A 27,144-nucleotide genomic window follows, 5' to 3' on the forward strand; every position below is an offset into this window, starting at 1 on the left:
TCTTTGGCACTGAACAACTGGCTTCTGTCCACTGTTTTGACTGTTTGGATTCTGGTGTGTAATGGTAAATCCAAGTCTCATTCATAGTAATAAATCGATGCACAAAATCAGTTTTATTCTTAAAACCCTCCAAGATGTTCAAGCGCTGCACCCATCTTGTGCAAAGCTTTTTCATTTGCAATTCTTCATGCAAAATATATCCTACATGTTCTTTTGAAACGTCTATAGCTCAGCAATTTCACGCACTTTGACTCGCCAGTCATCCAATACCATATCATGTACTTGATCAATGATTTGTGGTGTTGTTACACTTTTTGGACGTCCTTCACATGAAGCATCTTCAAGGCTGGTATGGCCACGTTTAAACTCGGCAGCCCATTTCTTAATTGCCAAAAATGATGGAAAAGAGTGTCCATAAACTATTATGAATTTCAAATGAATTTCTTTTGGCATTAAACCTTCTTTTAAAAAGAATTTCATAACTGCACAGTACTAAATTTTATCCATTTCAAGGGATACAGACAACACTTTTGTTTCAGACAGCTGTATAAAACAAACTACTTGATAGAATGACTTGGAATTTCACATGGATGCTTATGACAGATGTACCAACTTAGAAAAAAAAAAAATTACCGATAGTGTTGCCATCTATGGTCAATGCCGAGAACTTGTCATACTGCCCTGGTATTTCTTCTTCCCTTATAAATAGGATAATTCAGATAAAACATCTTGATATCAACATGTCAAATCATAATCCAGTTCTACTTTAGTTCCACTGCATGGAAAAATTAGAGATCTGTTCTGGACTATGGAGATTTCCACCAAATTTTCTGTTACCTGGAATTGGGATATGTGATTAAAATTCAAACAAGCAGTAAAACAGAATATGATAGAATGGGAAAAGGAACAGTCAAAAGGAAAAAGTTGAAAGACCTGTATAAAGAGAGAAGCTGGTTCGTAACAAACCAACGCAATGGTTTAGAATGCAACAACATCATTAGAAACATTAACATAGAGATAAAAGTGGAAAGACAGAAACAGTAGAAGAAAGAAATTTTACAATAAGAACACAGCAGCACCTTGCAGACAGCCCTTCAGCTGCCTTTAAGACAATTCATCAAATTTCACAAAGAAAGGACTATCTCTCAAATCTGCATTAATGGAGAAGACATCCTTGACTCCTTTCAAAAACATTACAAAAATCTGAAGATAATAGTACTGTTGGAAATTATAACTTTTGGAACATTAATGGCTTTCCTGTTCATATCCAAGATCGGCTTAACAGACCCATTACAGCATCTGAAATTACCACAGCCTATAAAGAATGCCAGAGAAGACAATCCCCAGGACCTGATGGTCTAGAGCAGGTGTCGGCAAACTTCTGAGACGGAAGAGCCAAACCTGTCCCTCACAACAATTTAAAAATTATTCGAGAGCCATAAATATATTTTTACAAATAAGGAAAATTTAAAGTAATATTATAGTAAATTTATAGTAATATATAACAAGTTATAATATTAATTATATCTTTATTAAATGAAGAAAAAATCAAACCCCCTCCACGCTCGCTTTCCCTCTCTGACATTGCGTATCTTAGTGCCACGAAGTTTTGCGAGACCTATAAACAAATGAAATCACCATTATGTGAATAAAATCCTTTAAAAATTTTATAAGTGAAACTATGATAGTTTTAATTTCATTTTCAATTTTACTTCAGAGCCACATGTACGTACCCAAAGAGCCGCAGTTTGCCGACCTCTGGTCTAGAGCGGTTCCCAACCGGTGGTACGCGCACCCCCAGGGGTACACAAAAAAATAATAAGTAATGGCAGAAAAACAAGTAAAGTAAACAAAATGCAAAATGTTAGTTATGGAACAATAAATGTTAAGTTTGAATACGAACAGCTCAGTGAGAAGGTACTCAGATACCTCTTGCCACTTACTAATACTGAACTAATGGAGAGAGCTTTTTTTTCTTACACCTTCATAAAAAATAAGTACTGCAACAAGCTTAATGCAAGTCTGGATTTAAGAATGTATCTTGCATCTTTTGAGCCTGATTTCAAGAAACTAAATGCATCAAAGCAAACTCAACGATCTCACCAACAATGTTTCAATCAGCTAATGATCTGTATACCAATTATTAGACTTCTCAGATAACACAAATAAATATTATTGATAATAATAAATCAAAAGTTTGTTAAATACTTGATCATCATTATCAACATTTAACACGAAGCTATACTTATTTCTGAGTTACAAATATTATAAAATTAAATCTGTGGTTTGTACTTTTAGTGCAGTAATTTTCCATTCCCAACTCATTACCTCATTTCCACTATTTTACATTAAGATAGGGATTGAACAAAAGTGTCAGTATTTAAAAACAAGGAGTACAAAAGGTGTACACAAGTGGAAAAAGGTTGGGAACCACTGGTCTAGAGATAGAACTTTATTGCGAGGCCTGGAATTTTATTCTTCCCATTCTAGTTACACTATTCAATTCCTTTCTCTCATCAGGACATATACCAAGTGAATTTGTAGCAAGCCATACTGTCCTCATTCCAAAACCTAATAGAGATCACACCTTAATCAGCAGCTAGAGATCTATTTCTCTATCTAATACTGACTACAAGATATTTTTCTGCATTATCAATAACAGGCTCAAAGTAGGAATGAGATACATAATTAAAATCCCACAGGTGTATGGAATACCAGGTCGAGTAGTAGAATTAAATCTATTTCTGCTACGTGATCTAATCCGCTTAGTTAACACGAAAAAGCAGTTGATGGCAGTGCTATCAGTAGACCTTACTCAAGCATTTGATAATGGCTGGCATCATTTTCTATTCCACATCCTCCAGCAAACTGGTGTATGCTATCCGTTATCAAAGGAGCCTATGCCAATTCAACTACCTGCCTCCTAGTTAATGAGTTCCTATCAGACCCAGTCAAAATTCAAAAAGGAATAAAGCAAGGTTGTCCACTTCGTCCGCTGCTCTTTGCATTGGTTCTTGAACCATTCTAAGAGGAAGTCAACAATACACATGCTGTGCAAGGAATAACAGTTCCTTCAATTATCAACGAAAATAAGGTATTAGTATATGCCGATGATGTAGTGGGTACTTTGAAGGATAATGATTCCATATATATATTTTTTGGTATTTTGGAAAAATTCGGCAAGATCAGTGGATTAACTACTAATGCAGACAAGACAAAATTAAAAGTTTTTGGAAAGTAGAATCTTGGTAGCATTCCTTTTGGACTAACCCCTCATCATACTTGGAATTCCGTTCTCCACTTACCCAATATTACCAGTCCAAGAACTTATATACAAGAACCTAGAAACGTTAGAAGACTCGAAAATAGGACCACTTTCCTTTTCTTCTAAAGCCATAGTACTCAAAACTATAATCCTCTTTGCTCAGTTATAAATAATATAGAAGCTGAAGAAAAACAATTATATGCTAAGCCTATGCAATTTTTTGGTACAGCCAATACCAAGAAGTTAAAAAGGAATTTCTTCAACTATCAAAGACGCATGGAGGATTGGGGGCTTCCAGTTTTAAAAGATCCATAAAATATTGCAGGCTAATCACACATGTGCAGACCTTTTCGCATACTACCTAGATTTTCATCTTACCCTGTTTGGAGTTAATAATTATAAAGGTACAAAAGCTGATATTGTTCCTGAATACTACAACACTTTGTGCTTAACTTTAAGACTGATAAAACACTGTGGCATTGACATTCTTTCCATTAAAAAAAGTAAAATTTGATATAAAGAAATCTTTAATCTCTTTTGCTGTGAAATTCCACAGTTGGGTACTGACAACAATACTTTGTTTCACAATTTGTGGACGTTCCAAATATACCCTAACAGAAGGGATCTTGCTTGGAGAATTGCATATGATGATGCATATGACTCCATTTGATGGTGTTGACCGCCTTCTGGTCAACACCATCAAATGGAGGTATTTCAACATTGGAAATCTAATCTGTGACATCTGTTACCCATTGGAAATAGTAGAACATGCATTCTACAGCTGCCCTCTTGCTTGCATATTTGGAACAGATTATGTTTTGGGCATTCCATTAATTACAACAGAACAGGTTATTTTTTTGCAATATCCACCACTTGTAAGCAATGGGAAGAAAATTTTGATTTTTATAATTAATGAATTAAAATACCATTTATGGAAGGTTAGAAAGAAACATGATTTGAAAACCAGCAATATGACATGCAAATGCTTTATAATATTGTATTGTGGAAATTTTATTGTTCAGTCAAATGATTTTTGTATTTAGAAAGAAGCATTCTAAGAGATATCAAATTTATGACTAGATGGTGTAGACCAACCACATTATGCAATATTCACCAGGGTGAGATAAAATTCTGTCTATTCTTGCTATGAGAGGATTTTTTAAATAGTTCCATCTTCTTTATTTAATGTGGTCTTATAGTCAATTGCAGGGATGACTGGAGAGAAATCCCAGACAGAGAAGGCCAACTCAAGGCAGTTAACTCAGATTGGGGCTAACTACCTGGGTACCAGTCATCCTTGTGCTTTAGTTTCAATTAGTCTTTTGGTTGTTCATCTATATGAGATTGGTGAAAACTGATAGCCTTTGGCTATATGATGATATAAAAGAGCTGAGGCCTTTTCTCTATCTGTCATGCTATCTATTTGTCTTTTCTTTCTCCTAATACTATCAGGATCTCTTGCACACCTATACTAACTACTCTAGGCCTATGATGAGCAACTCTTTACTTTTTCACCTCAATAAAGGTTGAAACTGGTCTGGGTAGTGACCCTTCCCATAATGCACAGCATTACACACATGTCCATAAGGATATATGCTTTGCATTATGGGATACTAAGGCAAGTGATGTGAAGTCATTAGCCTCTATATACGAGTTGACCTGTCCTGAAAATACTTCAAGTGCAAACTTCATTTGCTTACATTTGGATAAAGGATTAAACCAAGAATATAATTTCTTGGCATCTTTAATTTATAGTATATATTTTTTCACTGAACCTACTTTCTATATCAGGAGTAGGTCCTATAACACTTTCTAAAGTGTTATAGGACCCTACTTATAGCAGGGTCCTATAACACTTTTTGCATGTTCCAGCAACTCATGAACACTTTCTTCCTCCTCTGATACATTAAATTATGTTGCCAACCTTTTCATTTTCATCGGGAAAATTATTGAATATCAAGAGAGGTCACAACTCATGCCATCATTTCTTTAGAGCTGATTCTAAAGAAATGATGGCATAAGTTGTTACATGTTAAATTATTTAATAAATGTTTCTACAGATCTATGGATGTGAGTATGGAAATGGATTACTTCAGACAAAGTATGGGAGCTACATGCATGTATTATCTGAGAAATGCATATATTCAAACAGACATGAAAGTTGAACAGCCTGTTAAGGAGAGAGAGAGAGGTACACACTTTGAAATGGTATGGACATATACAGAGAACGATGGCAAATGAGAATTATGCACTTGCATCCATCCTCTGGAAAGAGAGAAAAAGAGGAAGATCATGGGTTACGTGTAAAAGGATTATGGAATAAAGACTGGCAGAATTGTACAGAGTGGAATTGAAGAACAAGCAGCTGATGACAAGTGGAGAAGCATGAAAGAAGATGAAGTCTTTACAGACTTCTAGCATTTACAATGCCTAAGAAATGTTTCATGAAAGGGAGCAATACTTCGCTTTCACAGAGCGTATTATCTCTTGATTTATTTTTAACAACGGACACATAGGAGTTTAGCTTTGGAGACATGCTGAACAGATATCCAGAAATGAGAATTCTGCAAAGTTCAGGTATGCCTAGTTATGTGCATCGTGCTTGGATTTCAACCACATAAACTTTTCAAGCCATTCTAACATAATCTCAGTGTTAATTTAGCCATTTTTATTATGGAGTAAATTTTAATGCCTTTCAAGGGCCTAGGAAATTTAGATTTTACTACTCTCAGCCGTTTACATCTTATGAGTGCTTGCTGCATTTGTATACCCTAGGCCAATAATTATATCCTCAGATTGCCTGAATCCTCTGGGGCTCTCTTCACCTGCTGTTAATGTTCTTTGCAGTGTGCTTCAACATAATGCCATTTCATCATTATTATATGCTTGATTGGGACTGAGAAGCTCGTAAGCTACAAGTATAGTAAATTCGTCCATGTACTTCATATGAAATGGTTTGCGGACTGTTTTTTTCTCACACATGTGGGGGAAACTGGACCTCACTTAGAAGCCAAATGAAAGAAAAGGGTAAACATAAGTAAAATAAACTAAGAATCATTCAAAATTAAGGGAACTCCACCAAATGCAAGTATAAATAATTAAGCAGGCATGTTCCATGCAACTCCATCTGTGGCAGCCAAGTGAACTAGTTGGGTGGTTGTGGGAATTTCTAGTGTGCTCTTATAATACTCTCTGGGCTAAAGGAGGTGCCAGACCATCTGCCTCTTGAAAAGTGGTGGAAAAGTTGCATTCATTTCCCAATATCTCACAAATGCAATGATTTTAGTTTTTTTCCTGTTGATATCTTCATATTATTCATTTGTGTTGCATTACTTGATGTATTTAGTAATCTTTGTAGATCACTTTCATTTCCAGCAAGTAAAATTATATCATCAGCATATCCAATTATCCTTTTGTATTCCACACTTCTCCATTCTGTTTACTTCTTTTATTATTTCCATCCATCACTACAGTAAATAAGGTGGGACTTAGGAGTCACCTTGTATGATTCCTTTGTTTATTTCATTTCTTTAGTCTGTTCATCTGTATTTATTATAGATCGTTATCAGTTCTTATGTATGTGTGTATTCTTAATTACTTCTGAAATGTTTCGGTATTTCTTCTTATTTTTAATATGGTTAAATATGTCTTTTTACTATATTCTATCAAATGCTTTAGTTAAATAAACACACACACACACACACACACACACACACACACACACACACACACACACACACACACACACACACACACACACACACACACACACACATCTATATATATATATTAAGTTTTAAGTAATACAGAACTTATAAATATTTTACCAACACAAGTTACCGCAAGGTGACTTGCACTACGTGCAGGATCAGCTAGACTTGCAACACTTGCAGGTGCAAACTTGACTGACTTGTCTGTTTGCTTACTTGGGAAATGGAGTAAAAAACCAGGTTTATATTTAAAATAACTTGGTATCTTTAACATATATTATACCCAAGGTAAAAAACTTTTTACATCTCTCTCGTCCCGAGATTTTTATTTAATAAGGTCAAAAGCACCTTATGGTAACTTGTGTTGGTAAAATATTTATAAGCTCTGTATTACTTAAAACTTAGTATTTCTTATCCTGGCTCCCACTGATGAAACCTCAATAAAGGTCGAAACCGGTCTGGGTAGTGGCCCCTTGCCTTTAATATATATATATATATATATACATATATATACATACATACACACACACACTTAATTACTCCTGAATTGTTTAATTTTTTTAACTTTTAATATGTCTTTTAACTCAATTCTATCAAATGCTTTAGTTAAAATCAATAAAACACACGTAAAGAGGTTTATTATGCTATATATTCTCGATTTTCATTCTCCATTATTTGTTTTAATATAAATATTGCATCCATTTTGATAAATGTTTCTCAAATGCATGTAGCTCAGAAGATAATTCGATCAAATTATTTACTATATTTCCAACGTTTTTTTTTTTTTTTTTTTTTTTTATTTTTTTGTGGATAATTTTAATGCTATGCAAAGCAGATTTATTTCTTTGTAATGCTCTGGATTTCTTTTTTAGACTGGTATTGTTTGGCTCTTTTGCCAGTCATTTGGCTTTTTATTTTCTATTTAAATAGTGTATTTAGAATATAAAATAATTATTTTATTTTGCTAATTGTTAAAACGACTCATTTTAATGAGTCATTTTGTATCTTATCTTAGCCAATTTTCTATTTTTTAATTCTTTTTTTTTAAAAGAGATCTTTATTCTTTTTCTGTGTATAGCGTTTGAAAATAATTTTTTACATTTAAATTTTTTTTTTTTTCATTTTATTTATGCTGAGCTCATACAATGTGAGGTTGGTATAACTCACTCACACAATGTGAGTTATATCAACATATAGTATGCTATAAATGTGTATGAATAGTGGGTTGGAAAAAGAGAAACTTGTTTACATTTGATTTAAAAGCCTGAATATCTCTTTAGGAAACACATAAGGAGGAAGACTGTTCCACAATACAGTAGCAGCAGGGATGAAGGAGGAAGAAAATAAAAAACTTGTTCTGTGGGTTACAAAGCATACTGTGAAGGGATGTTGGGCAGCATGAGTTCCAGACTTAATGAGTTGGGAAATTATTGATGTTATTTCATGAGCATTTGTCATGGAAATATTTATAGAATACACATATTGCCAAATGCCTGTGCGAAAGGTGGAGTGAGTTGATAAGAGATGGTTTATTAATCAGTTTAATTGCCCTCTTTTGTATTGAGTCAAGTATTTTAATTGATCTCTTAGGGGCCCCCACCCCAAATGTGAGAGGAATATTCAATAGCTGGGTGGATTTATGATTTGTATAAGGTTAACAGCTGTTCCGAGGTGAAGTAATGTCTTGAGTAAAAGAGAAATCCTAGTTTTTTGAAAGCTGAGGAGGCAACTGTTGGGATTGATGCCAGCAGAGTGTAGTTTGATGTCAGGATGATTCCAAGAAGAGAAATCTCATCTTGTCTAGAGATTTGAGTGTTATCAAAAGTAATACTTGGAGAAAATTTTTTTTTTTTTTGTAAGAAATAAGGAAAAAATGGGTTTTGCTAGCATTGAAATTGACAAGGTTATCTAAACCCCATTGGAGAATGGCTTGGAGATCAGAAATGAGAGCAGTTATGATTGATGTGCTATAGGTTGAGATGATCTGTGTAGGTAAGGTTTATCAAATGAAAAGGAGGAGTGCAATGTGATTTATCATCTGCAAAACTATGCACTGGATTGGAGGTCAACTAAAATAAGTCATTGATATAAATAGAAGGAAGAGGATAGGTGAGAAAACCTTGTGGAACCACAAGCATTAGTTAAATGATGAGAGGGTAAGGAACCATCCACCATCATATAGTGTGTGTGTGTGTGTGTGTGTGCTTCCAGACAGAAAGCTGACAATCCAACTGCAGAAGTCCTGGAACAGACCAAATGATGGGAATTTGCTTAGTAGGCCTTTGTGCTAGACCTGGTCAAAAGCTTCGGAGACATCTAGTACAACCACTCCAGATTCACCTTTTTACTCCATGATTTTGCACCATGGAGTAAAAAGGCTTATGTGCTCGCCATACATTTTAATTTATTTTTACCGGTATGGATGAGAAGTGCATTTAAACTTAGATTTAAATATAAACAGAGCATTTCAATAGCCGACACCCAAAAATCCATTTTACAATGGAACTGGAAGCTAATGACTGTCTGCCCTTCCTGGATACACTAATCATGTCTTCTAGACGGTTCCTTACCTTTTTTGGTTTATAGAAAATCCACACATACAGGGAGATATTTGCACAAACAGTCACACCATCACTCATCTTAACAGTTTGGTATTCTAAAAACACTAACCCAGAGAGCTAGAACAATTTGTTCCAATGACAATGCTTTCACTGCTGAACTCACTTATGTCACACCTTCTTAGCCAATGGCTATGATGGTGACAGTTTTGCTGTTACCATCCCATACATTCAAGGCACATCTGAAGATATCTAGAGTGCCTATTTAAACCTTATGTCAAATTGCTAACTCTCATCCATTCACCCAAGGACAGAATTTCTTCTTCATCACATTCAGGAGTCTGTGAAGTGCCCTGTTCATGTGACTGAGCTTACTATGGACAGACAGGAAGAACTGTGGACACCTGCCTCAGTGAACATAAAAAATACATCTGGCACTATTGTTATGGCAAGTCAGGTCTAGCAGACGATGCCGTAGATACCACTGCACACAGGGTCAATTGGAAAGAAACAAAAGTGCTGCCCAGAAGCCATTATAAGTTAGAGAGATTGTTTTTGAAATCAACAGAAGCCTTGAAACACACTCCAAACCTCCTCAACAAGTATGGTTGTATAAATTTACCAAAAATTTGGGAGAAGGTCACCTTAAGACCTAATCAATACTCACTTCCTGTCTCTGTTTTTTTTTTCTCCAACATAGGTGGTGCCTAATTAGGACTTTAGTCTTTGTGTTGTCCATTGCAATTGCTTAAGCTAATTGCCCCCCCCACTGTTATATCAGATTGTTGTTGTTTCATGTACTGTAGCAAACTGTTTTTGTGCTCTGAAGATGCTGGATATAATACCAGCAAAATAGTCAATAAAGTAATTCTTTTCTTAGCAGTCTGTGTTCTTACCAATACTGTTAAAAATAAATTAGTAAAACTTCTCCATGGCATTTGACTGGAGAAAGGCGATATATGCAAGTAGATCTCCTGTTGATCAGCAGCAACAAAATCCATACTGGTGGTCATTTATTAGCTAGGTGCTTTCAGGGTAGTGTAGAAATTGGAATTGATGGTTCTCTCCATTACTTTAGACAAGACTGAAGTGAACTTCATACCAACTGAGGCATTGTCCAGTCAAGGTAATAGTTATAAAAGATTTTATGGCTTGAATGGCTGGGCACCACAAGCTTTGTCAAATGAGAAGGAGGGGGGGGGTGGAGTGTACTGTCATCAGTAATGCAATGAATAGGATTTGAAGTCAACCAAGAGCTGGTTATTTATGTAAAAGAGTGGATGAAAGTACAGAGCCATGTACTCTTGCATTGGTAGAGAAATATGATATCTACATCACAATATGTAATAGGCAACCAGAGAGGAAGCTAGTAACCCAGATGCAAAAGGTTAGAAGTCAACCATAGGATGTAATTTGCTACTCAGATCTCTGTGCCAGACCCAAACAACAACCTCAGTAATGTTGAGAGTGACTGTATGAGTTTCTTCAAACCTTTCCATGGTCCAGAGGTGGTTGGTGAATGTTAGATCAGATGTGGATTGAGATTGGCAGAATTCATACTGTTCACTAATTAGCTGGTGGATGGACCTCTAGATGGGATAGATGTTGGCTGTTGATGACACCTTCACATATTTTTTTGAATTACATCAAAAAACATGGATGCCAAATGGAAGCAGAAAACACGAGAATGAGAATAGATGGAAAGAGCTTGTTATACAGTGCAGGAAACTTGGATCAGGTCATGCTGTGAATAACCTAGAGAAGAAATGATATCCATGGAGTATCTGGAAGCGAGCTTAGCATCAGTAAAGCAACTTTTCCATTAGTACCCGTGTGCACAACCTCTTAATTTACAATGTATATATCTTCTCCACTTGACTGAATGAACCTTGCACTTCCTCAGCAATCCAGACTTGGCATCATGCCCAGGCCTGCAATTGACAGACTGGATGTTAATAAACAATCTTCACCTCCTCTATGACAGGAATCAACCTGGAAGATGGTGAACAGAGACTACCCATGACCTTTGCTTTCAAAGTATGCCTCTTTTCCCCCCCCCCCCCACAGATCCTGACTAATTATAATAAGACTAATCCCCAGAATAAATAGCTTCCCAATACCCCATTGGAATCGTAAGTAAGCAAACCATTCATAATTCACTGAAACAACATCAATCTCATCTTGCACTGAAACAACATCAATCTTGCATAATTATCACCTACAGTTGAGAATTATGCAAGATTCACTAAATTCTTCATAACATCCAGCAAAAGATACTCCCCCCACACCAGAGAATTCAGAAAGATTCAGTAACCTAATGCTGGTCAACCAAGAGTAGTGTTCTTCTGGCAGAATATGAACAACAGAATCATCCAGATGCTACTTCTGCCGTCTTCAGGGCCTTGGATTAAGGTGTAAAAAGCTTGTTGGCATGAAGAAATAAACAACCTTAACTTTACCAGATTGTAGAAGATCTAGAGGTAACTGTTACAGACTGCTGTTACAGAAAACTAAACAGATTTCTGTAACAGCAGTCTAATCCATGAAAGGAATTATTGCAACATTAGTGTCACACTTCATTGCAGCCTCAGATACCGACAACATTTGGAAAAAACTAATTTGAAGATATCTGCAAGGAACAATATCTTAAACAAGATGATAGGCACAACTTGGGGATGTAATCCTTCAACCATTAGAACAGCAGCCCTGGCTCTGAATTTTCAAGCTGCAGATTACTGCTCGCCAGTTTAGAGCCAAAGTCATTGCACAATTCTCACGGACACAGTTAAATATACTATAAACCAACTCCTCTCCCATGACTGCCTGTCCTTTTCCCATCATTTCCCCATTCTTCAGAAAAGAAGAAGCTGCCATTAAATAAATAAATAAAATCAAAAATAACATCAACTTTCTCAAACATGAAGATATCTCCACACCTCCAGTCTGCTGCCTTACCTCTAGATCTTCTATCTCCCATCACAAACTACAAACAAGTATTTTATCAGAGCTAACTATTAAACCTCCAGGATTCAATTTATCTTAACATCTCTGTAGCCAGCTAAACAGATTTAAGACCAGACAAGGCTAGCCTGTCCATTTATTACACCTGTGGGGAATTTTAAAGTCACTGTTTTACACATGTAGCGCTGTGCAGACTATGCACCATATCACTGATGACAGCTCCACACACACACACACTCATTCTCTGGAGGCCTCAGGAACTTGCACTTACACTCAAATAGTGCAACTGACTGGTTAACTGAAACTGCCAATCTGTATATATATAATTTTGCTCATTGATTTCTTGTTTTAAAGATATGCTAAATAAAATAAATAAAATGTATGATACCTGCCAGTCCTTTGTGTTACGCTGCCAATTACAATTTTCTGCCATTTCTTTTATGTTCTGTTTTTACATCATTTATTTAGTTTTCTGGGAATGGAGTGGGGATCAGTCCTCCCAAAATTCACAAAAGCAGATGAACTATTTCTCTGGTCCTCAGGGATTTGCTATAGTGAGCATCATTCTGTATTGCTATTAGTTGTAATGTAATTTTGTATATAACTACATGCATTCTTTGGTGCATTGTTTAGTTTGAGGTGACAAACTTGGTTTCTAAGCGAGAAAATTACCACTTTAATTATGAGACTAGTTAACGTTCATTTAGATGAAAAGTTCTTATAAGGATTCTTCATGTCCTACACAAGATTAACCAAAGGATAACACCATTAATGACTGAGCTATGAAGGCTTTTTTTTTTTTTTACTCTACTGATAACCTACTAAAGTCTAACTGCATTTTAGATCTAGATCACTACTTGTAAAGTTATGCAAATCTAATCATGTGCATTACTCTTATAAGACATTCTATTCTGCTCTGTTCATCATAGCTTAAAGGATAATATATCATTGCATAGATGATTTCATTCATAGTAGGATGAAAATTCCCATCTAATAAACATAACAAGTAATTTGTTTCGATTATTTCAGTATGTCATTGTGTCCTTAAGTTTTGTCACTCTTAATTGCCATGGAACCATCATTTTTAAAGCATATTCAAACAGACAAACTAATTAATGGTCAAACAGAGCAAGAAAAATATTATTCTGATATATGCCATAATTATATTTTTTAAACACGGCAATGGAGCAAAAATAATACCACTTGTCATTATATTTTTCAAGTCTAAGCAAGATCACTGGATCTATTTACAAGCTCCCAAGACTTCTTATAAACCAAATGTATCAGCACTTCCTGATATGCAACATTATGGGGTATACAAGATAGCAGAGTATGTAACACAAAATTCTGATACATGCAGAACTTTGTGCAGCATCTCCTTAATTCCCAAGCTTTCATTTATCTTTTGTATGGATACAATAACAGACTGATGATATTTTTGCTGCATGAAATTCCTTTCCATCAGAAATGCCAAGATTTCTACATAGCACCCACTCCATCCACCAAAGGGTCCAGTTTACACTGGATCCTTTGGTGGATGTCTTTATAGACTTTCTTAGACAAAAACTGAATGGTAGTCTCCAGTTCTTTATCTGAGAAAGAAAAACCCAAACAGGAAGATAAATCACCTTCATCCTATTCAAAAAGTTGGCTAGCATCAAACCCTTAATTGACCATGCTCAGGCCCTTTGTTCTACAGAAGTGCTTTTACAACAAGAGCTGAATTTCATTAAATCCATGTGTTGTTTAGCAGCCCACAACAGGTATCTCACACTAAAAATAACTGAGGAACTTCAACTGCCATTTTCTATATACTCAAGAAGAAACCTATAATGCTCCAATTATATATGTATATAGTATATATGTCTGAGAAGACAGCAAAAGACTGCGATATGAAAAATTTACAAGTCTTCTTTAGCTTGTTTGCACACTGTGCTATGGGAGAGTTTGTTTGCTCTTGAAGCTGTTCTTATTTCAGACAAAACAGGAAGGTAGGCATTCATTCATATGGCAGAATACTAAGATTTTTATCAGATATCTGAAGTATCACAAGTACAGTCATGCTTGGAATGAGATTTCTTCTAGGTGCAAAGTTAAATGGAACTAAACCCAAGTCCTTCACAAAAGCCATTTCTTAAAGAAAAGATTCAAAGTGTTGGATTCTACTTCTTAATTTATACTTTGGATCCAACATGTTAGTCACTATGATGTTCTTAAACAAAGTTATAAGTTGCTAGTTGATTTCTAATTCAATATAGAGAAAATTTATATTTATAGACCTGCGCCACTCTATATCTGAATTAGTTCAAGAATTGAAGAAAAATCAACTCACAACTATCCTCTTTTATATGATGTTATCATATATACTGGCCAAGTATATTTAACTTACTTAATTTTCCCGCTTTGGTTCGAATATTTTATGAATGGTGCAGTAAAAGAGATTCAGGCAAAATACAACTTTTCATTAACAAAAACAAACATTTAATTTTAAAATCATAAATTTTACACTTAACTTCAAATCAGTAATTAAGATATCACAATCACTTCAGCTTCTCCGATAAGTACAATCAAACTCTGACAAGATAAATCTGTTATCTCTATATCACAGTCTTTTCATAGTTCCTTAAGTTCCAAATACAATAAAAATTGCAGTAATACCTCTTCATAAACAGACACTTTTAATTTTACGCGTCTTATAATTCTCCGCGATAGTTACTGGTTAACATCAGGGAATTCTAAGATGAAACTCACACACTTCTCTGAAACAGAAATATTAAAGTTGGAATAATCTTACCGTTAATCTTCTTCCTTCATCAACATACACACAAACACTTTTTATAACTGTAAACACTTTTAACAATAAACAGCACTCATTAAAATAAATCTTCTAGCATTAACTGAATTAATTTACGGGCACAATACATATAATCAGATGTTCTTGTATGAAGCACTACTGATTACTCTTGAATTAGGGCAATACACAATAATTCTTTAACTTGGGATTTTATATGTACAGATGTTCATTCCTCCGGCATTCAAATAATTCTTTAGGCACTATAATTCTAAACACCGCTATCATTAAACACAACCCTGTTGCCTCTATTTATTTCTCAAGTTACTTGTTACTATGCTTCATGTTTCAGTGTGTCCTTGAAAGGTCGGCCCTGAAAATAAATCTCAACTAAAATATCGCTAGTCATTCAGTAGTCACCCAGCTATCTTTCCGTTGCTTTATTTGTTATTCAGAAACTTATTAGCTAACTCCTTCTCAACTTGCAGATTTTATTTAGTTGTTTAAGTGACTTGCCGACTCGCTATTATCGCACTGTGATTGCCGGAATGCCCAATTCCAACCTAATGCCAATCCTTCTCTCTCTAATAAATCTCTAATGCTCTAATCTCCTAATGCTCTTTTTTTTTCAGCGTTCCTCCTTTTTATATCCATTTTTCCCACCTAAATTCTTCTCGAGATCTCTTTAAACTTTCCAGTAAACTTTCAGCATTTTCAATAAACCTCCTCTTCACGTTCTGTTCCAATTCTCGCGCTCGCTTACTTACATGCGTCTCCATGACAACAAAACAAAACATAAATAAAATTGAGCCATTACATAACGTTAAACTTTCACAAACAGGAATAAATAGAGAATATTTACATTTCAAATAATGCACAGTTAAATTATCAAATACAAGTTCTTATAATATTAACACAGTAATAATTAAAATAACTTAATATTTTATCACAGAGTTTTTCTACTATTAATACATACATTCTTGATTAAATAATTAAATATTAGATAAAATTAAAGGTAGTTATATGAATATTAAATTATAAACAAGTGATTTACATTAAATAATATTTACAAATGTAGCCTTTGCCATGGTGGATTATGTTGGATTCTGAGGAGAGTATTAATAATTTAAATTTCTCTTCATTCAGAATCCAACAAAAGCAAGCTATGAAGCACTACTTCACAAACTGACATTAAGCAGGAATAACTGTCTCAGACATTTTTCAATTTTGAAAAGTAATTTTGTTAATAATGTAATATCAATGTTTCATTTATTATTATTAAAATGCCATTAGAGCTACTGAGCTCTAATGGCATTTTAGACCATTATCTTGACATAGCATAACCAAATTATTATACAGAAGATGGTCTTGATACTAGGATGAAAATTCTACCTCTAATAAGTTCCTTAAATTTTTAGTATAATAATGATTACATGGTATGAACTACATAAAAAACTTTATTAAACTTAAAAATATCTGCTACCTTTCATGTGCTAACAGGGAATGCTTTATCATAGAATGCTTACATTACATAAGTTTTAAATAGAGATGTAAAATGTATCACATTAAGCAACGAAAGATTACAGTGGATGAAATTTAAACAATGCTACAACAGATGAAAATTTAAAATTATCATTTTAAATTTTCATCTGTTGTGTACGTCATTGTTTAATATGAACCATTTCTCTTGCTATTTAACTCTTTTGTAATATAAACATACTCCTGATGAAGTGTGTCTATTGGTATAGGAATCTAGTTGAGATTTTTTAAGTTTAAGAAAATTTTTTATATCAGTTCATATCACCTGGTTATTAAACTGGAAATACAGTGAGCATCTTCACAACTACTTGAAATCTAAATCTTTCATGCATTAGTTAAGTTATCATCTATGTCATTTATTTCAGTATAGCTCTCCTATACATTTTCTACTTTCTATTTAAGGCTGTGGTTAAATCATTATCAAACAGAATATGGTTAGGCACATGGAAAGTGTTGCTTCCGGCATTTAAGACAAAGAGATAAATATTGCTGAGGAGGAGCTAGGGGGTGCTGGGCATCCCCTAGCTCCTGTACTTCTTGTAGAGAATTTTAACATGGCTTGCACTTTGTGATTTTCATTAAAATCTTCTACAAAAAGTAGAGTATAGCAACTCCAAAATAATTTCATCAAGGTCATCATGGGAGATGTCAGTTCAAGCTAGTAAAGTAGAAGGAACATATTGATATAAAAGACAAGCCAGAGTATGTGTTAAGATGGACTTATTGGAATGGGTTTAATAATAAATTTAGTTTAATCCTTTATCCAAGTGTGTGCCTGAAAGTATATTCAGGACTGGGGTAAAGTGGTACAACACCAGGCAACTCCTTGCAAAGGTGGAGCAAGCTACAAACACTCATATCTCATCTCCCATAATGCAAAACACATCTCCTTGCAGATATGTATAATGTTATGCATTAAGGGAAAGGGTCACTACCCAGACTAGTTTCGACCTTTATTGAGGTCTCCTCAGTGGGAGCCAGGCCTAAGTGAATATACCAAGGCAGAAGCATTAGCAAGGTCATCTCCTCCTATAGGAGCTGCCAAACGGTGTGCCACCTTTTTATTAAATTACTCTGGATTTAGAAAAATAAACTTTCAACATTATTGGAATGGGGTAGAGTTGGTCATGAGGATGACAATAAACCTCCATGTCCTTCTGAGGTTTCAAGAATGTCTTTTTTGTAGATAAAACCAAATGGCTTATAAGATTCTGCAGAAGAACAAAACTATGTGAAACTGGAATGAAAATAAATAATTTACTAACTAAATTAATTATTTACAATCTAATATTTTGGCAACTCAGATAAGCATTATCAAACACATTTTAGAGATACACAATCAGAGAAAGAAATGACCAAAAGAACATGAAGGATAACAATGGCACTTTTCGTATCAATCTTATGTGATTATCGCTGATGGGAAGATAGGGTAGCTTGCCAAAATTTGTGGCAAGCAGTAGGCTGAATGTTCTCTCTTGCAGTTTATCGATTTGAACTTTTTTATGGAGTAGGTTTTGATTTCATGCACCTTCAGTTGTTTTCTTGACACACTGTGCAAGAAAACAACTGAAGTATACTTGTTATTTCAATTTTAAGTAAAATGTTGCCAATGATTTAATGCATTAATGAGCAAACATAGCATGTGAATAATGTAAATCATTATTATTACAGTGATGCCTGTACAAGAAGATGACTTTGTGGAACAGTCAACCGGGTTCACACAGGTTTTTTCATGACATTAATAATTTGATCTATTTTGAATTTCTTTATACTTACCTCAAAATGGACAACATCATACGCAAGATAACGAGGTATACTTTTGCCATCGTGCTTATCGATAACCGTTTCCTGAAGGGAATTGCCAATGATTTAATGCATTAATGAGCAAACATAACATGAGAATAATGTAAATCGTTATTTTTACAGTGATACCTGTACTAGATGACTTTGTGGAAGAAGCAACCGGGTTCACACAGGTTTTTCATGACATTACTAAATTTGATCTATTTTGAATTTCCTTATACTTACCTCAAAACGGACAACATCATACACAAGATAACGAGGTATACTTTTGCCATCGTGCTTATCGATAACCATTTCCTGAAGGGTAAGAAAAAAATCTTTGGTAAAATGAGGTGCACATTTTATTCATTAAATACAATGTTAAGAAGAGAAAAAAAAACAAAATATTCCACTGATACATTAATCTTACCCCATCTAGAAGAGTATCACATATATGCTTCTCTGGCTCTTTCCTTCTTGGAAACCAGAGTCCATGAACTTGAAACACAGCATTATCTCGATCAATGAAGTATACCTGGTTTTCGCCATCAATCAGCATCATGTATCTTTAAAAAATATAATAATACAACATTTGCCATTCAGATATACATAAATTTAAAGACTTGTAAATAAACTAAACAGAAATTGTAAAATGAATTTCAAAGGAGACTGTTTATTTTTTTTGTTTTCTCTCTTAAACTTTGACTTTGTTCAAACTAGAAAATAAAACTACTTAGTTCTGAGCAAGGATAGAAACAGTTCACTAAAAGAAATATAAGGAACTTTTTGAAACAATAAACATCTTTCAGATGCCAATTGCAGACTCATGAGTGAAATCTCAACTTTATTTCTCTTATGTAGTGTTCATATTTCATGGCGTCAACAAATCGATAACAATGAATTTGAGTGAAATTTTTGAAATATTTTTTTTTTTTTTAATAACAGTTTAGTGGTGATAAGAATTGTCTTTTATTTGAGATATATGATTGAGTTAAGCCTATGGATGCTGAAAACATACTTGGATATAATATTTGCAACCACGTTTCTGATGAAAAAGCATTACTATCAAGCGCGCACGCACGCACACACACACACACTATACCATAGTGATCTAGTCTGTGTGCCGGATCACTACAGTATAGCGATCCAGCACACACAGATACCATAAGTCTCCTTGTTTTATAGGTGGTATAGTATGTATACAGTCCTTTTAGGATTGAATTATCATAATAGATGCTATGATAATCCAGTGTAATTAAGATTTCATTACTGAGTTTCCTGACAATTATCTTTAAATCAACCTGAACTTTATTAGCCAAACTGGATTAAATTTATTTTTATGTCCCTGCCCCCAAGTCCAAACTACATCTGCATCATTGTTTTCCTCAGTCTTTTTCTTGCCTCCCCACAAGGTACCTACTGCTTACGTAGCTATTTTTGAATGTAAATAAGAGTTCCTTTCTAATAATCTTCCTTTCAATATAGTTTTGCCATTGATGCAACTGTTCACTCCCTTAATTTTGCTCAAAATCTCATATCATTTTCTCCAGTATTTCATCAGTATTTTTATTTCTAAAAACAATTCCCAAATACTAAATCTTCAAGATTAAACATTGTTTTATTTTCTGCTTTTTTAGCAGTTTTTAATATATTCTACATCTTGATTCAAATGACATTATCATACCAACTCTGTTATTCTATTATATTACAATTTTTAACTTGCTCTCTTCATTAAAATATAGCCATTCTCAGCCAATCCAACCCCTGCTTTTCAAAGAGTGATCTTTCACAAATGGGAATCCACCAAACATTGGGAGAACACAGGTTCATTCATTCATTTAAGTTTTAATGGTGAATAGGAAACTGAGACTACTTTTAGTCATGTCCAAGTTGTATCTTCTTCCTTCTATCAGATGATAATGGATTGAGTTCCCTGTGAATAAATCTTTGCCATTTAGCTCTATCTCTGGTCATTTCTGTCATCTTTCTGAAGCTCAATAATTGTGACCTTTCCTTCGAAGACTGTAGCCAAGTTCTTTTTAGTCCCCCCCCCCATTTGATTATTTTCCTCCAATGATTCTGTTCAAGGCTATGTTTGGTAATCACCGGATAGACATTCTCTGGTGTCCAAACCATTTTCATCATAGTTTATTCACAATATGATACAATGCAAAAAGGGAAAAGAGATTTACATTAAAAATTAAAGATTGCAAATTATGGTCTTCCAAGTCTCTCTATCCTGAGCTAACTGGTAAATATCAGATGGAGTTTTTATAGTTCAGCCTATTGATGGATTCACAGCTATATTGCCAAAATTATTTGCATGGTCTTTCTCTACGGCAATTGCCACCTTCTGGCTCATACAGGATGAGGGATTCCAAGGTCCATCCAAGTGTATCCAAGGGTCAGTCTTAGCCATGTGGTTCCAAAGTAGTTAATTAGATCTTTAGTTTTTTTGGTGCTTATGGTCCAGGTTTGAAAACCATACAAGAAGATGGATCTACTGGTTGCATAGTATAGTTTTAATTTTATCTTTAATGATATTAATGATTTCCACATGGGACAGAATTTATGGAAGACTAGAACCAGCTGCTTACATTTTCTAATATCATTTTCTGTATTGCTAATGTACGATCGATCTGAGATACTGAAAGTCCTGTACTCTTTCCAAGGTTTTATTGTTGATATGAAGTATAAACTTTTCATAACCTATTGGAATACTTTGGGCTTTTGGATGTTGATCTACAGACTAATAAGTTTAGCCTATGCCTCTAGTAGACTGAGATGTTTTTATGCATTTGTTGGTTCTGTATCAATAAGTATGAAGGTGGTCTGAAAAGTTCTCGACCTAACAATGAAAAAATGAATTTATAATTTCAAAATTATTTTTTTTTTTCAACATTAATCTCCCTTAAGACTAATACATTTATTCCAGTGATGCTTCAGCACCATTATCCTGTCCCTGTAGTGGCTCTCAGTAAGATCTGCAAAATACCCCTCTACAGTTGCAATCACCTCTTGATTCGAAGAAAAACGCTGACCAGTGTGGAAGAGATAGAAGTCAGAGGGAGCCAAATCTGGGGAATAGGGTGGATGTTCCAGCAATTCATAGTGCAGATCCCTTAATTTTCCCGTTGCCAAAACACTTTTGTGGGCAGATGCATTTTCCTGATGAAAGATGATTTTTTTTTCTTCTGCAAACCGGGTCTAGATGAAATCAGGACCCGGTTTGCAGAAAAAAAACTTTCTCTTGAATTTTTTCATCTAGTCTGGTTAAAAGATCAGAATAATATTCCCAGGTTATTGTTTTACCCTTTTCAAGATAATTAATAAACAAAATGCCTTTAGCATCCCAAAACACTGATGCGATGACCTATCCTGCTGATGGAATCGACTTTGTCTTCTTCTTCTTCAGTGCTGAACAACCAGCTTCTGTCCACTGTTTTGACTGTTGTTTGGATTCTGGTGTATAATGGTGAATCCAAGTCTTATCCACAGTAATAAATCAATGCACAAAATCAGTTTTATTCATGTTAAAATGCTCCAAGCACACTGTTCAGAGATTTTCATAACAGTGTGTTTTTGATCTGCTGTGAGTAAGAGCGGCACCTATCTTACGCAAAGCTTTTTCATATGCAATTCTTCATGCAAAACTACTATATTTTTCCGTGTATAAGATGAACCCTACTTTTTTGAACCCAAAATTAAGAAATCAATATTTTAAACATAAAGCAGAGCACATTTGATATATTTTTAAAATATTCAAAGTATATTTAGTAATTAGGTAATATTTTTAAGATATATACCAAGAAAGTATGCATCACTCTCAGATCCGAGCATATCATTTTCTTCATCACTATTAGTTCCAGACATATCACTTTCTTCAACCTCTACTGCATCACTGCTGTCTTCTGAGTAACTGTCTATATATGTAGAAAGTATTTTACCTTGGGTATAATAAATGTTAAAAATACCAAGCAATTCTAAACCTGGTTTTACTCCATTTCCCAAGTAAGCAAACAGACAAACTAGTCAAGTTTGCGCCTGCAAGTGATGCAAGTCTAGCTGATCCTACAGGTAGTGCAAGACCAAGGCAACTTGTGGTAAAGGTGGCATAAGCTCTGATCACTAATCTTAATATTTACCCTTAATGCCAAAACACATCTCCAAGAAGGGGATGTATGATGTTTTGTATTAAAGGCAAGTGGGCCACTACCCAGACCGGGTATTTTTAACATTTATTATACCCAAGGTAAAATACTTTCTACATTTATATCTCCTCCTGAGATTTTTATTTAATAAGGTTAAAACACCTTATGGTAACTTGTTCTGGTAAAATACTTATAAGCTCTGTATTACTAAAATCTTGGTATTTCTAGCCTGGCTCCCACTGACGAGACCTCAATAAAGGTCAAAACCGGTCTGGGTAGTGGCCCACTTGCCTTTAATACAAAACATCATACATCCCCTTCTTGGAGATGTGTTTTGGCATTAAGGGTAAATATTAAGATTAGTGATCAGAGCTTATGCCACCTTTACCACGAGGTGCCTTGGTCTTGCACTACCTGTAGGATCAGCTAGACTTGCATCAATTGCAGGTGCAAACTTGACTAGTTTGTCTGTTTGCTTACTTGGGAAATGGAGTAAAACCAGGTTTAGAATTGCTTGGTATTTTTAACATATATATATATATATATATATATGAGATCATCCTCAGTTCCATTCATGGTATTGCTGATTCCACATTTCTTGAAGGACTTCACAACCACCTCTTGCTTGACTCCATTCCATGAGTTTACCACCTATTTGCATACCTCAGCAATGGTTTGGTTTTTTCACTCTTCCTGTCGGTGTCAAGTTATTACCTGCTTTTTGCATTCATTCATTCCATTCTTCTTTCATCAGAGCTTTGAAGGGATTGTTGATAGAAATATCTCGTGGTTGTAGCTGACCTGTAAGTCCACCAGAAATAATTGCTGTGTTTGCAAACCTGTTGCAACCCTTTTTGTCTTTTCTGTTAAATGTGCTTGGAACTGATTAAACACGAGCAGAGCTGGCCTCTTCGAGAGCCCTCCAGGTCTCCTGGACCAAATCTTTGCAAACCAAATAGCTATGATCTCTTCATTCATCCAGCTGTTCTCATGAACTTGGATAAGAAAGCCAGGTGGTATGCTCTCTTTAGGATAAGTTTTCCTCTTAAAAATGAGCATAGGAGGCAGTTTGGTAACATCTGCACAGCATGAAAGGACAGCAGTATAGTGCATCTCTTCATGACCACTTGTTTCGATTGTCACTGTTTTGACCCCTTTCATATCAACAGTTCTGTTGGAAGGCACATCAAAATTGGGAGGCACCTCATTCATGTTTGCAATCTGATTTGGTTCAAAAGCATATTTTTTCTAAAGTTTTATGATATAGGAGTAAAACTGTTGGATTTTATCCTCATAAGCTGGTGGCATTTTTTGGGATAACTTGGTTCATGTTCTCAGGCCAACCCTTCTCTCATGAAGTTGAAGCACCGTTTTGCCTTTCCTATGAAATCAACAGTTCATTTCTCTTGTAAACTTTTTTGCCTCATGTTGAATAAGCTTGGTTGACCCACACATATCCCACTTTGGTGGTGCTCCATAATCCAAGTCTTAAGCCTCTGCTCCAAGTTCGGCCATTTTGCTGGTTTTCCTCTTAAGGCCCTCTTCTTTTTTGGCATCTGGAGTAGTTGTTCTTCCTATTTTCTCCGCTGTCTAATCATATACTCAGTGGGAGGAGGTCCAAATCTCTCTGAGGATTTATTTGTATGTTCTTTTGCATAACTGATGACTTTTAACTTGAATTTTGAAGAATATGATAATCATTGTTTATTTTTGGACATTTTTATGGGCTAGTGCTCAAAATATTGTTAATACATTAACTTATCCCGTCAACGAGTTGCAGAAGTATAAATGCATTCAGAGTTCTGATTGGCTTATTCAGAATCAGCATTAATGACATCAATCAACAGAGTTAACAAAGGATAGTGACTGGCGGAAGCCTGTTCATGGAAACAAGGTACCGACAGTTTCACCACGGCCACCATGGGTCTCTCAACTGGTTACCCCCCCCCACACACACACCCCCCCGTGTATAAGATGATCCCCAATTTTGGTCTAAAAATTTTAGAAAAAAGTATCATCTTATACATGTAAAAATTATGGTATATCCTAGACATTCTTTTGAAATGCCTATAGTCTCAGCAATTTCATGCACTTTGACTCACCGATCATCCAATACAATATCATATCATATAATACACTTGATCAATGATTTCTGGTGGTGTTACACTTTTTGGAGGTCCTTCACATGGATCATCTTCAAGGATGGTACTGCCAAGTTTAAATTCGGCAGCCCATTTCTTAATTGTCGAAAACGAAGGAGAAGAGTGCCCATAAACTTTTATGAACTTCAAATGAATTTCCTTTTGGTATTAAACCTTCTTTTACAAAGAATTTTATAACCGTACAATACTCAATTTTATCGATTTCAAGAGATACAGACAATACTTTTGTTTCAGACAGCTGTATAAAACAAACTACTTGATAGAATGACTTACAATTTCACAAGGATGCTTATGACAGATGTACCAACTTAGAAAAAAAAAATCTCTTTCCTATAGTGTTGCCATCTATGGTCGAGGACGAGAACTTTTCGGACCACCTTCATGTACACACACATACAGGGGTTGCACAAATATATTAATGAAATATACTATTTTGTGTGTGTGTGTGTATAAAATCCTTAGCCTTCCTTATAGCACAAATGTACTATAGGTTTACAAAAATCTTTTGTGAACGAAAGCCACATAAAAAACTGGTGATCCGAGTATCTGAAATTTGGCATGTACAGCTATAAAGGAAATTCATATATCCTGCTTTTACAGAAGTTGGAGGTTTAGATGTATCAAAGTATGAATGATATTAATGAAAATGATTATCATCCCAATGCATGAAGATGTGCCTTATAGTTGTCATTTTTCATCTTTAAGTCCAGGACATACCTCCTATCTAAAATTATTCACCTGAAGTTTTTTTTTTTCCTTTTTATATTGTTCTAAATCCTTTTGCATAAAGAATGTAAAAAGCCTAAATTTTGCATAAAGCCTAAATGCAAACTGTGAGGGAGAACATCCAGCTTCCATCTGAGCATATCACTGATATGCTCAGATGGAAGCTGGATTTTCTTCCTCACAGTTTGCATTTAGGCTTTATTGCACAGCAAGCTGTATTTTTCTTCCCATATTGCAACATTAAGCATATCTGCCACCCTGATTGGAAAAACTGTTCACATGAGTGACTAATGTTTTCTTTTTATTAACAAATGAATCTTATATTTTCTGCCTGGTTGGGTGTGAGGAACCCTGGAAAAGAAAAGATGAGTCTTAATTCAGTGCTAAAGACCAACACAGTAGGAAGTAACACATGACCCCCACACTTTCTCATCATCATGAACCATGGGCACACTGCCCATTGGTGTCTGATGCCTCCTTCAATATCTTCTTCCACCTTTCTTTGTCCAGTGCAGTTTCACAGTTTCTGTAACCCCATTCCACACCAGTCAATTATGTTGTCTATCCATTCTCTGTATGGTCTACCTCTTCTGTTTACACCATCCATATTACTAAGCATGAATGTCTTTATCTTCCGAACCTTGCTCATTCTGCAGATATGTCCAAATAATTGCAGCTTCCATTGTATAATTTTCTGCATTAAATTCTCCTTTGCTATATCTTCCAATAGAACTCTTCATTTGTGATTTTCTGGTTTTTGATTCCTTATTTATTACCCACGTTTCAGATCCATACAGCACACTGCTAAAGATGCATGTTTCTAGTACTCCTAATTTCGCTTGCAGGCTGATCGCTTTACTTTTTCAGATGTTATCCATGGCCTACAGATTTGTTCTTCCCTTTAACCTGATCTTAATTTCTTTTTTACAGTCCAAGTCATGTCATTTTACTCCCCAAATATATGAATTATTCTACATTTTCTATATCATTTCCATCCACTTGTCTGTTTTTTTTCAAGTTCATAAAAAGTCCAAATCTCTTCCCTTCCTCATTTAACAGTTTCAGTGTGTTTTGTAGTTTTCTTTCATCTTCTTCAATAATAGCAATGTCATCTGCAAATCTCAGATTGTTAATTCTCATCCTGTGTGCTGATATTCCTTTTGCATCTTCCTTTAGTTTGTCCATTGCTCTTTCTAAATGTGCGATGAAAATGCTTACTGATATCGATTCCCCTTGTCTTGTACCTCTGCTTATTCTAAACCAATTTCCCAAATGCTCACCTTTTCAAACTGCTGTCATTGCATTCTTATATCTTTTAACATGGCTATTAGTTTTCTGTCAATTCCATAGGATTCTAGCTCTGCCAATGTCACTTTCTGGTCTATGCTATCAAATGCCTTCTGAAAATCAGCAAAGCAAGTACACATGTTTTTGTTTTTTCTCCTAGCTTTCTCTGCTATTAACAGCATTGTCAAAAGCTGTTGAATTGTACTTCTATC

At 34.9% G+C, this 27,144-nt stretch overlaps 1 protein-coding gene across 5 annotated transcripts in view; it reads right to left on the reverse strand.

The window, feature by feature from the left end:
• Nucleotides 1–27,144, reverse strand: part of mRNA-cap (RNA guanylyltransferase and 5'-phosphatase mRNA capping enzyme) — a 450,753-nt gene that overhangs the window by 110,792 nt on the left and 312,817 nt on the right. For all 5 annotated transcript variants that reach the window (XM_090411578.1, XM_090411577.1, XM_090411573.1 and 2 more), the window contains 2 exons: nt 19,037–19,172; nt 18,853–18,924 (listed from right to left, as the gene is read on the reverse strand). In XM_090411578.1, the coding sequence (XP_090267704.1) occupies nt 18,853–18,924; nt 19,037–19,172 (208 nt within the window). The remainder of the gene's footprint in view (nt 1–18,852; nt 18,925–19,036; nt 19,173–27,144) is intronic.

The sequence above is a fragment of the Typopeltis vanoorti genome, chromosome 21, assembly GCF_054136105.1.
Source record: "Typopeltis vanoorti isolate ZY-2024b chromosome 21, IOZ_Tvanoo_1.0, whole genome shotgun sequence".
NCBI classification, from domain to species: domain Eukaryota; kingdom Metazoa; phylum Arthropoda; class Arachnida; order Uropygi; family Thelyphonidae; genus Typopeltis; species Typopeltis vanoorti.